This window comes from Mustelus asterias, chromosome 16 (assembly GCF_964213995.1).
Source record: "Mustelus asterias chromosome 16, sMusAst1.hap1.1, whole genome shotgun sequence".
NCBI lineage: Eukaryota > Metazoa > Chordata > Chondrichthyes > Carcharhiniformes > Triakidae > Mustelus > Mustelus asterias.
Genome location: NC_135816.1, coordinates 12,526,054 through 12,545,127, shown reverse-complemented (window position 1 = coordinate 12,545,127; position 19,074 = coordinate 12,526,054). Strand labels below are relative to the sequence as shown.

Sequence of the window (19,074 nt, the reverse complement as noted above, 5' to 3'; positions counted from 1 at the left end):
GTTCAAGATGTTTGCAAGTATCCCTGCCAGCAGGTCCATGCGGGATCTGAGTGTTCGGGGATCCAGGCCATTCGCTTTTTATGGGTTAACTTTCAAGAAGGCCAACCTGACATCTGCGATAGTGACCTGGGATACCTATTTGGCAGAAGCCTTCGGGATGGAAGACGTCCTCTTGTTAACCTCTGATTCAAAATGGGCATAAAATGCAATGAGCTCATTGGGGAGGGGTGTATTGTTGCCAGCAATTCTACATATCTTCATCTTGTACCTGTTATGCCATGCCATCATCAGTGGGTGTCCGTGTGGCTAGCCTGGGACTCTAGATCGGTCTGGTACTGTCTCTTGGTATCTTTGATGGTTCTCCGTAGATCGCATCTGGATTCCTTAAAAACCCACTTAGAAGTATAAGGTTTATAGTTTTCTAAAAGGATAAAATATTAATTTCTGCATTATTTCACAGGATGTGGACATCGTTGGCAAAGACAGCATTCATTGCCTTGTGACGGAATAGTTTGCAAGACCGTTTCAAGGGCAGATAAGAGCCAACCTCATTGCTGAGTCTAGTGTAACATAAATACCAGACTGTGCATGGCATCTAGTGGAGAAATACCACAGCTTCATGTGTTCCATGTTATTGAATGCCAAGTCTCTCAGCAAGATACTGGTATAGTGAAACTTCCGTGAGAACAGAGCAACTCAGACAGCAACTTTGTGTTTTCCACCTTTAACGGCACGGTGGCACAGTGGTTAGTGCTGCAGCCTCACAGTGCCAGGGGCCCGGGTTCAAATCCAGCTTCGGTCACTCTCTGTGCGGAGTTTGCACATTCTTCCCATGTCTGCGTGGGTTTCCTCCGGGTGCTCCGGTTTCCTCCCACGTCCAAAGATGTGCGGGTTAGGTTGATTGGCCATACTAAATTTCCCCTTAGTGTCAGGGAGATTAGCAGGGTAAATATGTTGGGTTGCAGGGATGGGACCTGGGTGGGATTGTGTGTAGTCAGTGCAGACTCGATGGGCCAAATGGTCTCCTTCTGCACTGTAGGGATTCTATGATTCTAACTGCCCACATGCAGTCACCAAACATTACTGTTCAGATTACTTTGTCACAACAGCAAATGCTGCTATCCTCAATCCTGACCATTACACAAGACACCATCAAAAGTGTACGAGAGGTGCAAGGGGGATAGAATATAGAAGCAGAGATGTCTTGCTGCATCTGTACAGGGCATTGGTGAGGCCGCAGCTGGAATACTGTGTGCAGTATTGGTCCCCTTATTTGCGGAAGGATATATTGGCCTTGGAGGGAGTGCAGAGAAGGTTCACCAGGTTGATACCAGAGATGAGGGGTGTTGATTATGAGGAGAGACTGAGCAGATTGGGTTTGTATTCGTTGGAATTTAGAAGGCTGAGGGGGGGATCTTATAGAGACCTATAAGATAATGAAGGGGCTGGATAGGGTAGAGGTGGAGAGATTCTTTCCACTTAGAAAGGAAGCTAGAACTAGAGGGCACAGCCTCAAAATAAAGGGGGGTCAGTTTAGGACAGAGTTGAGGAGGAACTTCTTCTCTCAGAGGGTGGTGAATCTCTGGAATTCTCTGCCCACTGAAGTGGTGGAGGCTACCTCGTTGAATATGTTTAAATCACAGATAGATGGATTCCTGATCGGTAAGGGAATTAGGGGTATAGGGATCAGGCGGGTAAGTGGAACTGATCCACTTCAGATCAGCCATGATCTTATTGAATGGCGGGGCAGGCTCAAGGGGCTAAATGGCCTACTCCTGCTCCTATTTCTTATGTTCTTGTGTTCTTCTTATGGTAAAATAGGAAGGGTATTTTTTCCTCATCTTGGAATGTGATTAGATTAGAATAGATTGAGCCAATGGCAAATTTTACTCTGATGCAACATCCTAAAAAATTGTAACCTGCCATTTTTGCTCAAATGAGGGCAAATCTGCTGTGTATTTCAACATTTTATTTCAGATTGTTTGGATCAATTTGTAGCATTCTTGTTTCCAAGTCAGAAGGCAGTAGACTCAAGAACCATTTCACAATTTAAGTAAATAATCTAGTTGACACTTCAGTGAATTATTGAGAGGCAGTTGCAAATTCCAGATGAAATGTTAAACAATGTGCCCAAGTAAGGAATTCTCCCAGTGTCCCAGCCAACAGTCTTCAACAGTAGCAGATTTAAAACAGAGCTGAGGAGAAACTACTTTTCTCAACAGGGTTGTGTATCTGTGGAATTCACCACCCCAGATTACGGTGGATGTTGGGACATTGAGTAAATTTAAGAACGAGATAGAGATTTTTAATGAGCAATGGGTTGAAGGGTTATGTTGAACAGGTAGGAGTTGAGGCCAGGACGAGATCAGCCATGATCATATTGAATGGCGGTGCAGGCTTGATGGGCTGAATTGCCTACTCCCACACCCAAGGGATTTTCACAGTAACTTCATTGCAGTGTTAATGTAAGCCTACTTGTGACACTAATAAATAACCTTTAAAAACTAGTTCTTATGTTCTTCCCTAACAAGACATATTTACTCCTCAATCATCCGAATTCTATTTTATGGGATCTTGCTGTGCACAAATGGGCTGCCCTGTTTCCCTGCAATCATAATACACTTCAATATAAAAAAATACTTCAATGGTTGCAAATCTGTGCTGGGACATCTTATAATCCTGAATGGCATTGCGTACATACATTATTTCCTTTAAGTATGTGCCTCTGCAAGCAAAGTGACTATTACAAATTAAATAAGCACGTTTTAAAGAGAATTTTAAAAGAGTTTTAGCATCAAAATGTGCAGCCCCCCAGTCGCCATCCTTGGTTGCCATGGATACTCCAGAGGTAGTGATCAGTTTACCATCATCCCAGGGACATCTTTATATTTGTAGTAAATTATTTCACTCATCCCTTTCCGACAACCGGTTTCCACTGACTCCCAACACCTTCAACTTACCGGAGAGTATGTTAATCTCAAATCAAACCTCTTTGTTCCATGGCTCTGTACCCTCAATGAGCTGGGCCTCGGACATCAGCAGCGCGCACGCGTCCCTTCACGGCAGCGCCGGCAAGCGCGCGTGCGCCCCGGTTTCAAAACGCCGGCCCGGCGGCAAAGTGCGCGTGCGTCCTTTCATCAAAACAAAATGAATAAAATTATTTGAGCCGACCGCGCGCCCGACGAACCGCAAAACCCAACCCCGGCCGCCGAAAAGAAGTGCCCCGGCACCAGATGTCCGTTCGCAGGGTGAGAGAGACCGACGCATTGCGTCCTCACGCTCACCGCCTCCGCCCAGCGGCCGACGTATGTAAGAGTCCGCCGTGTGTGTGGGGGAAAGTAGTGCACGCGAGGCGGCGCTTGGAAGAAGCTCAGTTTTGGGGGGGGTGGGGGGTTCTCGCTGAGGAGGAGGGGGAAATAGAGAGAGAAGAATGGAAGGCACGTTCTAAGACAATAAAATAATGCCAATAATGTCTGCCCGGTGAGATGAGGCTCCGAAATGGGACTGTTCTGACGGCTGTGGTCTTGTGCGGTGTGGTCTCTGTCTCTTGGTACGCGGCGTTCTCCGCTCAGAAAGGTGAGAGACCCTCTTGAAGATGGGGCGGGGGGGGAGAATTAAACGGTCAACAGGGGCCCGGCCGCTCCGAGCCCCATCACCCACTCAGCATCTCCCCATTCCCCCTCAGCATCCTCTCCACATCACCCTTCCTTCGCACCCCCATCCATCCCCCTTATCATTCCCCCCTTTTTAAAAAAAACCCCACATTATTCACCCTCTGGGGTGATATCCCCACAATTGTTTAGAGTGGGTGTAAATGTTTTATTCCAGACTTCTTTTTATTTTCCTTCTTCCCCCTCCCCTCCCCTTATAAGCTGGATTTGCAAAAAAACATCAGAGAGTCTCACCAGGAGGGCTATCCCACCAAGGAAAAATAACCTAACATGGACTTGCATATGTGTTTCTGTCAGTATTGAACCGTGTTCCTCTGGGAAGAAATAAAAAATATATATATATATCAATTCAATTTCAACGTTAAACTGTGTTTCTTCTTTATTATCTCCTGGTTATCTGTGTTCTCACAATGTGTTCTCCTCTCCCCCCCCCCCCCCCCCCTTTTTATTCTTTACTCCTGCAACAATGAACAGATGGGTTTGTGTGTATGTTTTGTTATTGTGAGCGGGGCCAGGTTGCCATTCTCTGTGTGTGTGTGTGTCTGTGTGCGTGTGTGTGCTGCCTTACAATAATGCTGAGAAAAATTACAATGTGTCCCAACTTCGGTTTCAATGTTAACTTAAACGTGGGCTGTTTCTTCTTTGTTGGAAAGACCTGTTTACAAGACGTGAATAACACTAGCGATGACCATGGTAACTTATGTCATCCAATGTATCCTCCGGGGAACTGCTGTGTCCGAGTAATTTCTCTCTCTCCCTCTCTCTGGTGTGTGTTGTTGTTGGATCCAGCTTTAGTTCCGCGGCCGGATTTGTTCTGTGGTGTGAGTTTTTCGTGCATTGGTCCAACGCCACTGCTGCTGTTGCTGCTTTTTTTTCAAATAAAATTTAAAGAAACAGCTTTATTTTTCCTTTTTTGTTTTGAATTGGACTCTGAGTGAAGTGAGAGGCTTTGCGTTGAACTTGCGAGTTTCATATTGTAGATGGGGCGAGGAAGCTTTTGAGACGTTTATCCCTTTTTTTTGAAGGATTAGTTAGAATTCCTTTGTCTGTAGGATCCCACCGTTTAATCTCTCTCTTTTTAATCTTACCCCCCACTTCTGTAAACGATTTCTGAAATCCTTGCTTTTTGAAAGCTCGCATGGTTTTGACGTTTGGATCGATTTCGGGATGCGCTTCATACAATGAACAACAGCCGGCCAGTTGTAACTGAACTTGTTCTTTTCTTGCGTGGGATGTTATCGTTCATTACTGATTGCCCAGAGAAGGTGATACTGAATCACCTCCTTGAACCGCTGCAATCCATGTGCTGAGTGTCGGCACACCCACAGTGTTGTTGGGAAGGGGCTGGAGATGGCTTTTGTCCTTCAAACGGTAAATCACAACAAAGCTTTGGGAGGTACTATTGAAGAAGCCTTGGCGAGTTGCTGGAAGAGTTTTTATTTTAAGTTGCCCTGCCACTTAGGTGGAACTCGGCAGGTTAGCCAAAGGATCCAAGTTTATAGTGCAAACATTTTTGTAATTGCATTCATCGACTTGGATCATAGAATCCTTACAGTGCAGAAGGAGACTATTCGGGCCATCGAGTCTGTACTGACCACAATCACCCCAGCCCTATCCCCATAACCCCATGCCTTTACCCTAGCTAGTCCCCCTGACACTAAGGGTCAATTTAGCACAGCCAATCCACCTAACCCACACATCTTTGGACTGTGGGAGGAAACTGGAGTACCTGAGAATGTGCAAACTCCACACAGACAGTGACCCAAGCCGGGAATCGAACCCATGTCCCTGGTGCTGTGAAGCACCATTGTGCCACCATGCCACCCGATTTGCAAGCATCTGATTTTTCTTTTGCCGTATACCAACAATGTTTTCGATAATGGTGGCACTCTTGGGTAGTTGAAAGAACATTAGATGGATGTTGTCCTCAGGAGTATGTCAATGTTTGGAGGGTTTTTTTTTTACATACCCAAACCTGTGGACCATCCCTTTAATCTGGCCAAAAAAAAACAGAGCGGTAAAATATATACAATCTGTCAGTATCTGAATGAAATTGGTTGATATTTCAGACTCGTACTTTTTTCAGCAGCTATCTCTTTTGGATGCTGTGTCTTTCTGATACTTTATTTATCTTTCATGGTTGCTTTTTCACTGCATGTAGACTTGGCATGGGAGAGGGATCGTGATGGAGTGAAATTTGACAGGGATGATTCCTGGAGCCTATCGTCAAATTGTGTGTCAGCATTACTTCCATTTAAAATGGAAAGATTAAAGACCAATATTATTTCCCTAGTGTGTTGCTTATGGATTGCAAGACGAAGAGTTTTGTAGGCTATCAGTGTTCTGGTGGGATATAGATTGTATCCTGTGGTTCATTTTTATTGTATCCTTGATGTGTATCATGAAAACTGAAACAGTTCATATTGCTACAAGATCTTTTGCAGCCTAAAATATAAGCAATAATGCTGTATTTAAAACGTAGAAATTAATTCTTCATTTCACACAACCAGCCTGCCATTTTATAACGATTGCTGATGATTGCATCATTCGCAACTCCTCAGATGCTGCGTACGGACATGGAATGCTTCAGTAAGACCAGAACAATATTCAGGCTCAGGCAGGCTAAATAACCATCTCAACAGGAGAGAATCCAACCATTTCCATCAACATTTAATGGCATTACCATTGTTGAACCCCACGATCAACATTCAGGGGGTTACCATTGACCATAAATTGAAATGGACCAGTCATAAATTCTGTGGCCACAGGAGCAGATCAGTGGTTGAGAATTCTGCGCCGAGTAAACTGTGTCCTGACTCCTCAAAACCTGTCCACCGTCTGCAAGGCACCAGTCAGGAGTGTGATGGAATACTTACCACTTGCCTGGATGAATGTAGGTCCAACAACACAAGAAGCTTGGTACCATCCATTACAAAGCAGCCTGTCTGATTGGCGCCCCAATCCACCATCTTCACCATTCACTCTCTCCACCACCCACTGATGCATAGTGACAGCAATACCATCCATTGCAGCAACTCACCAGGGTTCCTTTGACAATACCTTCCAAACCTGTGACCTCTACCACCTAGAAGGGCAAGGGCCGCAGATGCAAGGGAACACCACCACCTGCAAGTTCCCCTTAAGTCATTCACCATCCTAACTTGGAACTATATTGCCAAAAATCTTGGAACTCTGTTCCTAACAGCACTGTAGATGTACTTGCACCATGTGGACTAATAAGAACATAACATAAGAAATAGGAGCAGGAGTAGGCCATCTAGCCCCTCGAGCCTGCCCCGCCATTCAATAAGATCATGGCTGATCTGAAGTGGATCAGTTCCACTTACCCGCCTGATCCCTATAACCCCTAATTCCCTTACCGATCAGGAATCCATCTATCCGTGATTTAAACATATTCAACGAGGTAGCCTCCACCACTTCAGTGGGCAGAGAATTCCAGAGATTCACCACCCTCTGAGAGAAGAAGTTCCTCCTCAACTCTGTCCTAAACTGACCCCCCTTTATTTTGAGGCTGTGCCCTCTAGTTCTAGCTTCCTTTCTAAGTGGAAAGAATCTCTCCACCTCTACCCTATCCAGCCCCTTCATTATCTTATAGGTCTCTATAAGATCCCCCCTCAGCCTTCTAAATTCCAACGTGTACAAACCCAATCTGCTCAGTCTCTCCTCATAATCAACACCCCTCATCTCCTCTGGTATCAACCTGGTGAACCTTCTCTGCACTCCCTCCAAGGCCAATATATCCTTCCGCAAATAAGGGGACCAATACTGCACACAGTGTTCCAGCTGCGGCCTCACCAATGCCCTGTACAGATGCAGCAAGACATCTCTGCTTTTATATCTTATCCCCCCTTGCGATGTAGGCCAACATCCCATTTGCCTTCTTGATCACCTGTTGCAGCTGCAGACTGGGTTTTTGCGTCTCATGCGCAAGGACCCCCAGGTCCCTCTGCACAGCAGCATGTTGTAATTTCTTTCCATTTAGATAATAATCCAATTTGCTATTATTTCTTCCAAAGTGAATAACCTCGCATTTGTCAACGTTATACTCCATCTGCCAGATCCTCGCCCACTCACTCAGCCTGTCCAAATCTCTCTGCAGACCTTCTACGCCCTCCACACGATTCACTTTTCCACTTATCTTTGTGTCGTCTGCAAACTTTGTTACCCTACACTCAGTCCCCTCCTCCAGATCGTCTATATAAATGGTAAATAGTTGAGGCCCCAGTACCAATCCCTGCGGCACGCCACTAGTTACCATCCGCCAACCAGAAAAGCACCCATTTATTCCGGCTCTCTGCTTCCTGTCGGATAGCCAATCCCCAATCCACTCTAACACCCTACCCCCAACTCCGTGTGACCCAATCATCTTCAGCAACCTTTTGTGAGACTGCAACAGTTCAAGAAGGCTGCTCGCCACCACCTTCTTGAGGGTTAGCACAGAAGGGCAATAAATGCTGGCTGAGACAGTGATGCCAACACCCCTGAAAGAATTTAAAGAAAAATGATAGTTGACCCCCATCCTTTCTATTTGTTACGTAAGCCTCGTTTGCATTCCCTTGGGTTTAAGGGGCAATCTCATTGACATGATTTACATGAATAAGGGATTTGATAGAGGTAGATAGAGAAGCTATTTCTTCTACAACCGCCTGTAGTTATACAAGTATGTTCATGGGATTAGATGAAAAGCCTTGTATAGAGCAGAAACTTTATCACAGACCTATCCGGCCAAATGGATTTCTGTGCTGCAAATACCTTGTAGAAAATATATGAAGAGGAAGAATATTATAGGGGTGTGGCACTAACTGGGTAGCCCTTTGAAAGAGCTGGCTCCTTTGGTCTTCTTCTGTGCTGCAACATTTTATTAAAAGCAATCTTCTTGATGTCAGACATTGGTGTTGGACACTGTTTCAGCTATACTTACTAGTTATAGTAAAGGTGTGCTTTGCACAATGCATGCAAAAGTACTTCATGGGTGCATTTATTTAACATTTATCATTCAGTGGTTGAGGAAGGAAAACTCTTGATGATCAAAGACACCTGCAGCTCTTATTTTTGTCTCCCCATGTCTCAAAAATGTACAGAGGTTGATTTTACTGCCTGTGTCCTAACCCCTAATTCCTTTTCCAATGCATCATGCTCACTGACATAAATTTGTTCCTGGATGAACAATGCCTTTATTTGAACTCTTTATTTTCATATCCCTCTACGGCTTCATCCCTTACTCTCTGTAGCCTCCGCAACCCTACAATTAATGTGCGCTCAAGCAGCAATCCAAAAATTCCCATGCAGGCCTTGCACGAGTTGGCCCCTTTTTAAGTTACCGTTCATGTGGGGCCACACTCCAGTTGTTTGAGCGCTTCAAACAAAAATGTGTTTGTCAATACACCGCCCCCCCCCCCCCCCCCCCAAAGATATGTATTCCTCCAATTTTGGCCTCTTGAGCATCCCCAATTTGAATCCATAAAACCTACCAGTTTAACTAAGCTTTGATCATTTGTTTGCTAAATCTTGTGTGACACAGTGTCAAGTTTGAATCATTACATTTCTGTAAAGTGTCTTGGGATGGTTTACTATATTAAAGATGCTACATAAATGCAAGCTGTTGTCATTGTACAAATGTGCACTGAGATCGTACTGCCTCATTGATCAACCAATCAACAGACATGAGTGATGAGTTAATGAATATTTTCATATTTCTCCTTCATACTTGAAGGAGGAATTTAACGTGAATACTGGGCAAACATTCTCTACAAATAGTACATGACATATTTTTCATCCACCTGGGCAAGATGGAATCCTCAGTGTTCTTTTTCATTTCTTGGGAGTGGACGTCACTGGCAAGCCTGGCATTTATTGCCCATGCCCTAATTGCCATTTGAGAAGATGAAGATAGTGGTTGACATGATGAGCAGGCTTTATTGGTTGCTGCAGAGGGCAGTTAAGTATTAATCATATTAATGTGAGACTGGATTCACATGTAGGCTATATCCTACAAGGTTTATATGCTTCCTTCCCTGAAGGATAATAATGGACCACTTGCATTTTTAATGGTAATCTGGTCACTTTTACTGATACCATCTTTAAAGTAAGTATGTAGAATGTCTCTGTGTTGCTCCCAATCCCTTACCTTGGCTGCTATAGCCACTTTGCTGCTGTTTTCTATGTGGAGCTCCAAAGCCCTTTTCAAAATCTGTGCTCCGGTGCATTGTGCAACCAAAATGTCTCACAGTGACCATCTGTTCTCCATCTTTACCAACATCTATACATCAGTTTGAAAAGGTTAATAGAGTTCCTTGTCTTTCCGTGCCATGTGCATTTTTGCATAATTTGGAACATATACCAACCAAAAGAAAACGGCACTGCCAATTTTATTATTGGTTTCTCAAACCATCTTCATTCTTTAGATAACTTCACCCACTGAAACATGTTGTAATACATCCTACCCAGTAATGAATGCTCCCTGTTTAGAGAGAGGCTTCTCAGCATTTTATCAAATCCATTGAAAGGAATGAGACACAGGCATTGTGATCTGTTTATTGTACTGTTAAGTTTCTGCAGTTGTGTGAGATGTATCACATTTCTAGCAGCTTGAAGCTATGATTATATAATAATGACAAAAGTCTTTACTTCACCCACTCCAAGTCTTTGAGGTAGTTGATCTGTGTGTGTGTTACTGAGAAAGCATAGGGTAAGTGTGTGTGTGTGTGTGTGTGTGGAATTGAGAAAGCATAGGGTAAATGTCTTCCTTCTGAGAGACAGCCTAATAGAGTAGATTTTCAATTTGACCCCTTGAATGTAAAAATTACCATTGTGGAATGAGAACTGCCCAATTTCCAATTCTGTAATAATTTTAATGTTGATGAAAATCAGGTGCTTTCTCTATCTAATTGAGCTCCCATATCAGCGTGGCAAATTCAAAATCTACCCCATGGTGTCTTCACTTCTGGAGATAGTGTTTGACGAATTAATATTAATAAACACACTTATTTAAACATAAAATATTTTATTGTTTGAATAAAGGTTTGTAGGACAAGTGGTGTGAGAAACCTCACTGCTAGAAACCCTGTGCATGATTCTTGGATTGGTGCAGCTGCGGCAGCAGCAATGATCTGAGCACAAGAAAGACAGCAAATCCTCCAGTGTCGCTCCAGCCATAATTCTGTGGATGGCTGACAGCCGGACCTCTTTTGATCTTTTCAATGTGTTCTTTCTGGCACGCATATTAGGCAATCTGCCATCAAGCCAAATGATCCCTATGGATTTGAATTGCACCGGGGGCCGGGAGCAAAGAGATCGTATACTCCTTACCCTGCTAAACACAGACGGGATTAGTTTCTGTGGCAGCCTACTGTTGGAAACCAAAATGCACGGTAGCACAGTGGTTAGCACTGCTGCTTCACAGCTCCAGGGTCCCGGGTTCGATTCCCGGCTCGGGTCACTGTCTGTGTGGAGTTTGCACATTCTCCTCGTGTCTGCGTGGGTTTCCTCCGGGTGCTCCGGTTTCCTCCCACAGTCCAAAGATGTGCGGGTTAGGTTGATTGGCCAGGTTAAAAATTGCCCCTTAGAGTCCTGGGATGTGTAGGTTAGAGGGATTAGCGGGTAAATATGTGGGGATAGGGCCTGGGTGGGATTGTGGTCGGTGCAGACTCGATGGGCCGAATGGCCTCCTTCTGCACTGTAGGGTTTCTATTCTATTCTATTCACTAAAACTGCTCTAGTAGATGCTGTTGGCCCAGTCAGTGCTTTTATTCCTCCAGTTTAGTACTGACTTCTAATTTGTCTAACCTATAATTGTTTAATAGTGTCACGACTGCTGATTGATGTCACCACTATGCTGAATTCCAGAGCAGTGCAAATGGTATAAGTCCAGTTGGGTTGCAGTTTAGTAGCTGCCTAGTTAGAATTATATAGAAAATCCTGACATGGAACTGGGTCAGTTTAGCCAAGCAGCACAATTGGTAGTTACCTTTGTCGGATCCATGTAAAGGTTACGTATAGGGCCAGTACCTTTTATTACACAATATGGTGCCAAATACAACATCTGAACCTTGTGTCAAATTTACACAGGAAAGATTGCGTAATGGCATATTTGCATCATAAATATAAAAGGTTGTTTGCCTCTCCTGATCCCATATCTTTTTGTTTCCGCCTTTACTTCAGCCAACCATTGTTAAATTTAGACATGCTGTCTGTTGTATTCACCAATTCATAGAATCCCTACAGTGCAGGAGGAGGCCATTTGGCCCATTGAATCTGTACCAACCATAATCCCACCCAAATTCCCGCAATCCCACGTATTTACCCTGCTAATCCCCCTGACACTAGGGTCAATTTAGCATGGCCAATCAACCTAATCTGCACATTTTAAACTGTGGGAAGAAGCTGGAGCATCAGGAGGAAACCCACGCAGACACGAGGAGAATGTGCAGACTCCACGCAGTGACCCGAGGCCGGAATTGAACTTGGAACCTGTGCCACCATGCCGTCACAAATTCAGTTGTACCTTACAACCCTCTGTGAAAAAAAAATGTTTTCTGTTATTCTCTGTCCTACATCTTATGCATATACTCTTGAATGCATGTCACCTTATTTCAAATCCCTCAATCACGAGAAGTAGCCTGTTTCTATCACCCCTGTGTCCCATCTCCCAAATTTTAAACATCTCCTCCAAGTCATCCTGTAATGCTCTCTGTTCTCATGAAAGCAGCTTTCAGATTGTCCATGCATTTTAAAATTTGCACTTCCCCATTTTAAAAACCTAAAATGGGAGCAGGAATAGGCCATATTGCCCCATTTGTCTGTTCTGCCATTCAATGAGACCGTTCTGGCCTTTTGAGCATCCCCAATTTAATTATTGCACCTTTCTTTGGCTATGCCTTAACCAGCTGATGTCCTAAGCTCTGGAATTCCCTCCCTTAACCTCTCAGCCCCTCTACCTCTTGTCCCCTCCTTTCAGACACTCTTTAAAACCTACTTCTTTGACCAAGCTTTGATATCTCCTTCAATGGCTCCATGTCACATTTTGGTCAATATTGCTTGCTCATTTGAGATTCCTTACAATGTTTTGCTGCCTTAAGGACACAATATAAAGGCAAGTTGTTGTTGATGAATTGGCCACACGGCTTAGTTCAGATCTGGTAATTCAGCAGAGGGCATGGATTGAACCGAGTCACGTTTTTACTCTCTATGGAGCCAAACCACAATGGAAGGTACATCTACCAACTGAGTCAATGGAAAGAGTTTACGTGCCACATCATCTTGGAGGAGAGACAAATGATAGATATTTGTTAGACTCTGGATCTGTGTAACAATTAGAATCCAGATTGATTTTCCTTTTCAATATCTTCAGCTTGAGTTATCAGTTTTCTCTGTACCTTTTGAGTCTGAACTTTATATTCATGACCATGTGCTGCTCTGATGAAAGGATAGACATAGTCTGGGCACTTGTGTCTTTCATTGATTATTTGTGAAAGGGTGAAAAAGGGAAAAGAGGAAAGGGAGGGTAACTGTCTTTGTTGTTTAAAAAAAAAAATGTTGATGAGGTTAGGTGGGAAAGGTTTCTCCGGGGCCCTGTTTATTTTTCCATTTTCTTTAAGCCATCCACCATTACTGGTGTGATGAATTCAAGTCGCAGTCTTTCATTAAAGGCTCTGTCGTATGGACTTGAAATGTTAACTCTTATTTCTCCATAGATGCTGCCAGACCTGCTGAGTTTTTCCAGCATTTATAGGAAATCCTTGGATTTTCCAATAACTTGGAAGAGTGTGCTGGGAAACAAAGGTTGAGAATCCCTGCTTTATCAAACAATGTGCTACACATCGGTCACTCACTGCAGGTAAATTTGGATAGTGAGCAGGAAAATTATCTTCTACACTGTATAGCAGGGTGGAAACCTAGGGGAAAATGAAAGAGGCTAACTGGTGTTGAGGCTGGTAACCCTCCCTCTCTCCTTAGTTTGCAAACCAGGTCCCTTGTCTTTGTGATCTTATTTACACAGCAATGGAACATTTGAGCATGAAAGACATCTGGTTGTGGTCATCCTCAAAAACTGACTGTGTGGCCAAATTCCCCTCCAACGTGATTTTCAAGTTTGCTGATGCACCACCGTAGTGGGTCAGATCTCAAACAATGACGGGATGGAGTACAGAAAAGAGTTAGAGAATCTGGTGAATTGGTGCAACAACAATAATCTCTCCCTAAATGTCAGTAAAACAAAGGAGATGGTCATCGACTTGAGGAAGCATAGTGGAGGACATGCCCCTGTCTACATCAACAGGGATGAAGTGCAAATGGTCGAGAGTTTCTAAGTGTCCAGGTCACCAACAATCTGTGCAGGTCTCTCCGATGCTAGGTTAAGAAAGCCCACCAATGCCTCTTTCTCAGAAGGCTAAGGAAATTCGGCATGTCTGCTACGACTCACCAATATTTAAAGATGCACCATGGAAAGCATCCTTTCCAGATGTATCATAGCTTGGTATGGCTCCTGCTCTCACCAAGGCAGCAAGAAATGGTTGGGAACATTGCCCAATCCATCACGCAAACCAACTTCCCATCCACGGACTCTGTCTACACTTACCGCTGCCTCGGAAAAGCAGCCAGCATAATCAAGGATAAACATGCACCCTGTACATACTCTTCCACCTTCTTCCATCGGAAAAAAGATGCAAAAGTTTGAGGTCATGTACCAACTGACTCAAGAACAACTTCTTCCCTGCTGCCACCAGACTTTTGAATGGACCTACCTTATATTAAGTTGATCTTTCTCTACACTCTAGCTATGACTGTGACACTACATTCTGCACCCTCGCATTTCCTTCTCCCCTATGTACTCTATGAATGGTATGATTTGTCTGTATAGCACACAAGAAACAATACTTTTCAATGTATACCAATACATGTAACAATAAATCAAAAAATGTTTGCTGGACTTGTTTAAAGTTCAGTAACATAAATGTTCTCCAATGTTGCTAACCATTTGGTGGTGCGATATTGAAATGGTGTTTGACAGACTACCACGTGAAGTAAAATATCTTTTTCTCTTGGAAACTCACTAGGAATAAGAATGGCTTGTTGTAGCTCTTGGTCCAATCTCTGAGTCTGTGGCATTGGAACGATGTGGCTGGGGCTATTTGACTTGTTGCAAGATATGGTTGGAATGGAATCAAAATAATTGGCTAGTGTTTAAGCCAGAAGTGCAGAAGTACAGCACACCAATATCTCTGAAGTTCTCTGGGTCTGACAGTACATTCTCTAGATTTGATCAATCAGGATTCCAATTGATGTAGAGTCATCACTTCATTATCAGGAGCTTTCAAACAATAGTGATTTTTGTTTAAATAGCATCTTTTAATGTAGAAAAGTGACCCTACAGAGGTCTGATGAAGGAAAATGGACACTGAACAAAATAACTTGTATTTCAAAGTGCCTTTCACACTCTGGATGTCCCAAAGTGCTTTACAACCAATTGAGTACTTTTGGAATGTAACCATTGTTGTAGGAAGTGTTAATTTGCATTCAGCAAAATCGCACAAACAGCAGCGATAATGATCAGATCATTTGTTGGAGTGAGATCAGTTGAAGGGTAAATATTGGCCTCTGACACAGGAGAGCACTCACCTGCTCTTCGAATAGGGATCATAATCACATCCACCTGAGAGGACCTTTTGACTAAGGTCAAGTGTAGGGTCAAGCCCAAGATCAGGTGTAAGCCTGCTCTTGTCAGCTTGGATCTTGCATGCCTCTCTTTGTGGGGACCATGAATTGGATTCAATTTGAATTGGTTTTTGTAGCAAGCAAGGAGATTAATTAAGAGCTTACCCTGTCCAGTCTGCGCATTGGCTATCTAACTGTGAAAGGAATAACATTTTTTAAAAATAATAACCTGAGAGCGCAGAGCTCAGTTTAATGTCTCATCTGAAAGATGGAACCTCAGAGAGTGCATCACTCACCCAGTACGATGTTGAAGTATCACTCTGGATATCAGGCTCAAGTCTCTGAGGTGGAATTTGAATACATTACATTCTGGTTTCACAACATGATGGAAGCTATGGTTTTAATATCAATTTCCTCAGTGACCTGCGTGATCAGTTTTGTCCACTACCTTATTCACATCTGCATCATCGTGAATGCTACAAAAGGCAGGATGTTTCTTCTTTGTTTACTATCTGATTGGGCAGAGGTCTCCATTTTGATTTGAACTATTGTTGATATCAGTTTTTACTTTTGAAAGAAATCCAGAGCATGTGCAAATTCTAATGGACCTATGGAGTCTTTGCAGAAACTTGTAAAAATATATTTTCCATTTGTAATATTCGTAGCCAACGCTTTTCCATCTTTTATTTAAGGGGAGAGCTGCAGCTGGTAAGTCAGGATCAGGTTGACACATTGGACAGTAACTGTCCAAATTTTTTATGTCTGTTTTAATAAAAATATTTGGGAGAAATCTTCTTTTGAAAATATTCACCGCAGCTGCTATTGATAGAATTCTTTTGAAAGAACTGCTTTCATTTAATCGGTAATTCTGTGTATTATAACCCAGAGAAACTAGAAATGTTGGGATTATTCTCCTTTAGAGCAGAGAAGGTTAAGGCATTTATTAAGGAGTTTCGATAGAGTAAATAGGCGGACAAGGGGGTTGGGAACAAAACGACACCGATAAGGAGAGCAATTCTCCCATCCCGCTGCGCTGCTTTTTAGCGCAGCGGGCCAGGAGACTCTAGCAGCGGCCGATTCACGCTGGGCGTCCGGGCCCAAAAAAAATCTAAATGTTGAATTTGGGGGAGGGGGGCTGGGGGGAGTGGGTCGAGGCTGGCCCGGACATGCTCGGGGGGGGGGGGGGGGGGGGGCAGTGATCAGGTTGTAGGGTGGGGGGTTAGTAGGGCAGCAATGCCGGTTGTGGGGCCAGCAGACAGGGGCCATTGCACACAGGCCAATCTCAGCGCTGACAGATCAGCACGTGCGCAATGGCCGGCTCTCCAGTGGGAACAGGCCCTGCCCACTAATTTTTGGAGTGATTCATACTAGTGCACTCTGCAGTGCATAGAGTGTGGGAGATTCATTTTGAAACTCCCACTGAAAAAAAAAGCGTGATTTACTCTAGTTTTTACGCAAATTCGACATTTAGAATTTTTTTGGGAGAATCAAGGGGATGAGAAGTTTTGTAATGCGGCGAGTTGTTATGACCTGATTGAAAGCAGTTGTAATAGTAATTTACAAAATGTGATTGACCAAACTGTTCTGTGTTGGCTTTGGGAGGTGGACATTAAATGTTAGCTTTGGCTGGGATGCCCACACCCTGAGAATAATGATGTGTGGTGTGGTCAATTGTACCAATATTGATGGGCAAATTTGCTCTTTGTCCAAAATGCTTCTCTGCTCAGTTTTTGACTCCTGTTAGTCTCATTGCTCCACCACACTTAACCTAAATGTTTCACTAATCAGACTGAACGCATTGGTAAAAATCCAGTTCAGAAGGGCAAAATCTACAGTTGTATTGTGGTTTGATTTCTCAATTTGGGGATAATTAGTGAAAACAAAATTAAAACATTTCAACAGTTTGAAGTGGACATCTGATTCAAGTGGCCACTTTGGAATTAATTATTGCAGCTTACCTGCAGTTTCGACCAAAGAATGACTAGTTTACCCCGTTGTGTAATTTCTTTTGATTTCTATTCTCAAATGATCATTGTTAATCTTTTGCCTCTACAAATCTAATCCACATTGTGGATTGTCTGTCGCAATTCATTGGAGAGGTTTATCATAATTTTTTTTTGCCCTCTTTTTGAAAGTGGCCTAATTTATTGCATAAATTGTAGCATTAAATTTTGCAACAACCGCGACCTTGCCAGGCCAATACACTCTGTTGCATTTTTGTTTTATTCTGCAGCCTTTGCTTGCTGTGACATGCCCTGATTTTTTATCTGCTGCCTAAGATACTTCGTGATAGTTCAGGCAAGTTGTGGGTGGGTGGGAGGGAAATACCAATCCTGTAGGTCAGATGCCTGATTTTGTTTAAATTCATCTTGAGGAATAGAAATAACTTGAAAGGAAGAATAAATCTTTCGCAACCTCAGGACAGCTCAAAGCACATTACACCTAAACAAGTACTTTTGACGTGCAGTCACTGTTGTAAGGTACAAAACATGGCAATTTGTGCACAACAAGTTCCACCAAACTGCAATAACCAGATCATAGAATCCCTACAATGCAGAAGGAGGCCCATCGAGTCTGCACTGACCACAATCCCAGCCAGGCCCTATTCCCGTAACCCCACTTATTTAACCTGCTAATCCCCCTGACACTAGGGTCAATTTAGCTTGGCCAGTCAACCTAATCCGCACATCCTTTGGACTGTGGGAGGAAACCGGAGCACCAGAAGGAAACCCACGCAGACACGGGGAGAACGTGCAAACTCCACACAGACAGTGACCTGAGGCCTGAATTGAACCTGGGTCCCTGTTGGTGTGAGGCAGCAGTGCTAACCACTGTGCCACCACAGATCTGTTTCAGATGTTGGTTGATGGGTATGTGTGGCACAGGAGACAGGAGAACCTCTCTGTTCTTCACATAGTGCCATGGAATCTTTTGTGCCAACCTGAGAGGGCAGTTGGGACCTCGGTTTAACATCTCATACAAAATACAGCACCTTCAACAGTGTGGAACTCTCTTGGTAGTGCACCAGAGTGTTAACCTATGTTTTATAATTCTCGAGTCTTTGGCATGGGGCTTGAAGCCACAACCTTCTGACTCTGACGTGAGAGAGTTGAGGCCTACTGAGTCGTAGCTACCAGGTACAGTACTGTTTAGTTGTGGGGAAGGGGTATAGTGTGTGTAGTTTTTAATTACAAGCTAGCCCCTGCTTGACATTTTCTCTGCATTCAGTAGTGCATTGAATCTCACTGAAATATTTGGCAACACAACACATTGTTAGAATTGATTAAAAGTTACCTCATTTTGCACCCGAGGTGCCGCCAGAAGTGTAGATACTAGAAACAGTACTACAGTGTAAACTTGCATTTAGGCTGCACCTTACATAAAGGTGACACTTCAAACTTGGGGGCTCTCCTTGGTGGTGGAAGGAAGGGCGGGGGGAAGACATTATTAACTTAAAGTTGCATCATAATGATGTTTGACTTAAAATATATACATTTATCACTTACTCTAGTCCAGTGTTTAGTTCTGTTTTCTTAATTTTTTTCAAACATCTTCACAGGGCAGAAATTATCACTAGTTTTGACTTGTCATCTCTTAATCTTTGATTTAGATGCTCAATGCAGAAGTTAACACTTTTTTCCTCATTTAAATAGAGCAAAGGAGTGTTAAGAATACCATTTGTCTAGTTATCACAATAATAAAAGAATTTAACAATATTATACCGTACATG

General features: G+C 43.3%; 1 protein-coding gene across 1 annotated transcript in view; it reads left to right on the top strand.

Moving 5' to 3' along the window:
- Positions 1 to 3,313: 3,313 nt before the first annotated feature.
- Positions 3,314 to 19,074, top strand: part of mgat4b (alpha-1,3-mannosyl-glycoprotein 4-beta-N-acetylglucosaminyltransferase B) — a 232,042-nt gene continuing 216,281 nt past the window's right edge. The window contains exon 1 of the mRNA XM_078231799.1: positions 3,314 to 3,576. Within this exon, the coding sequence (XP_078087925.1) occupies positions 3,486 to 3,576 (91 nt within the window). The 5' untranslated portion in view covers positions 3,314 to 3,485. The remainder of the gene's footprint in view (positions 3,577 to 19,074) is intronic.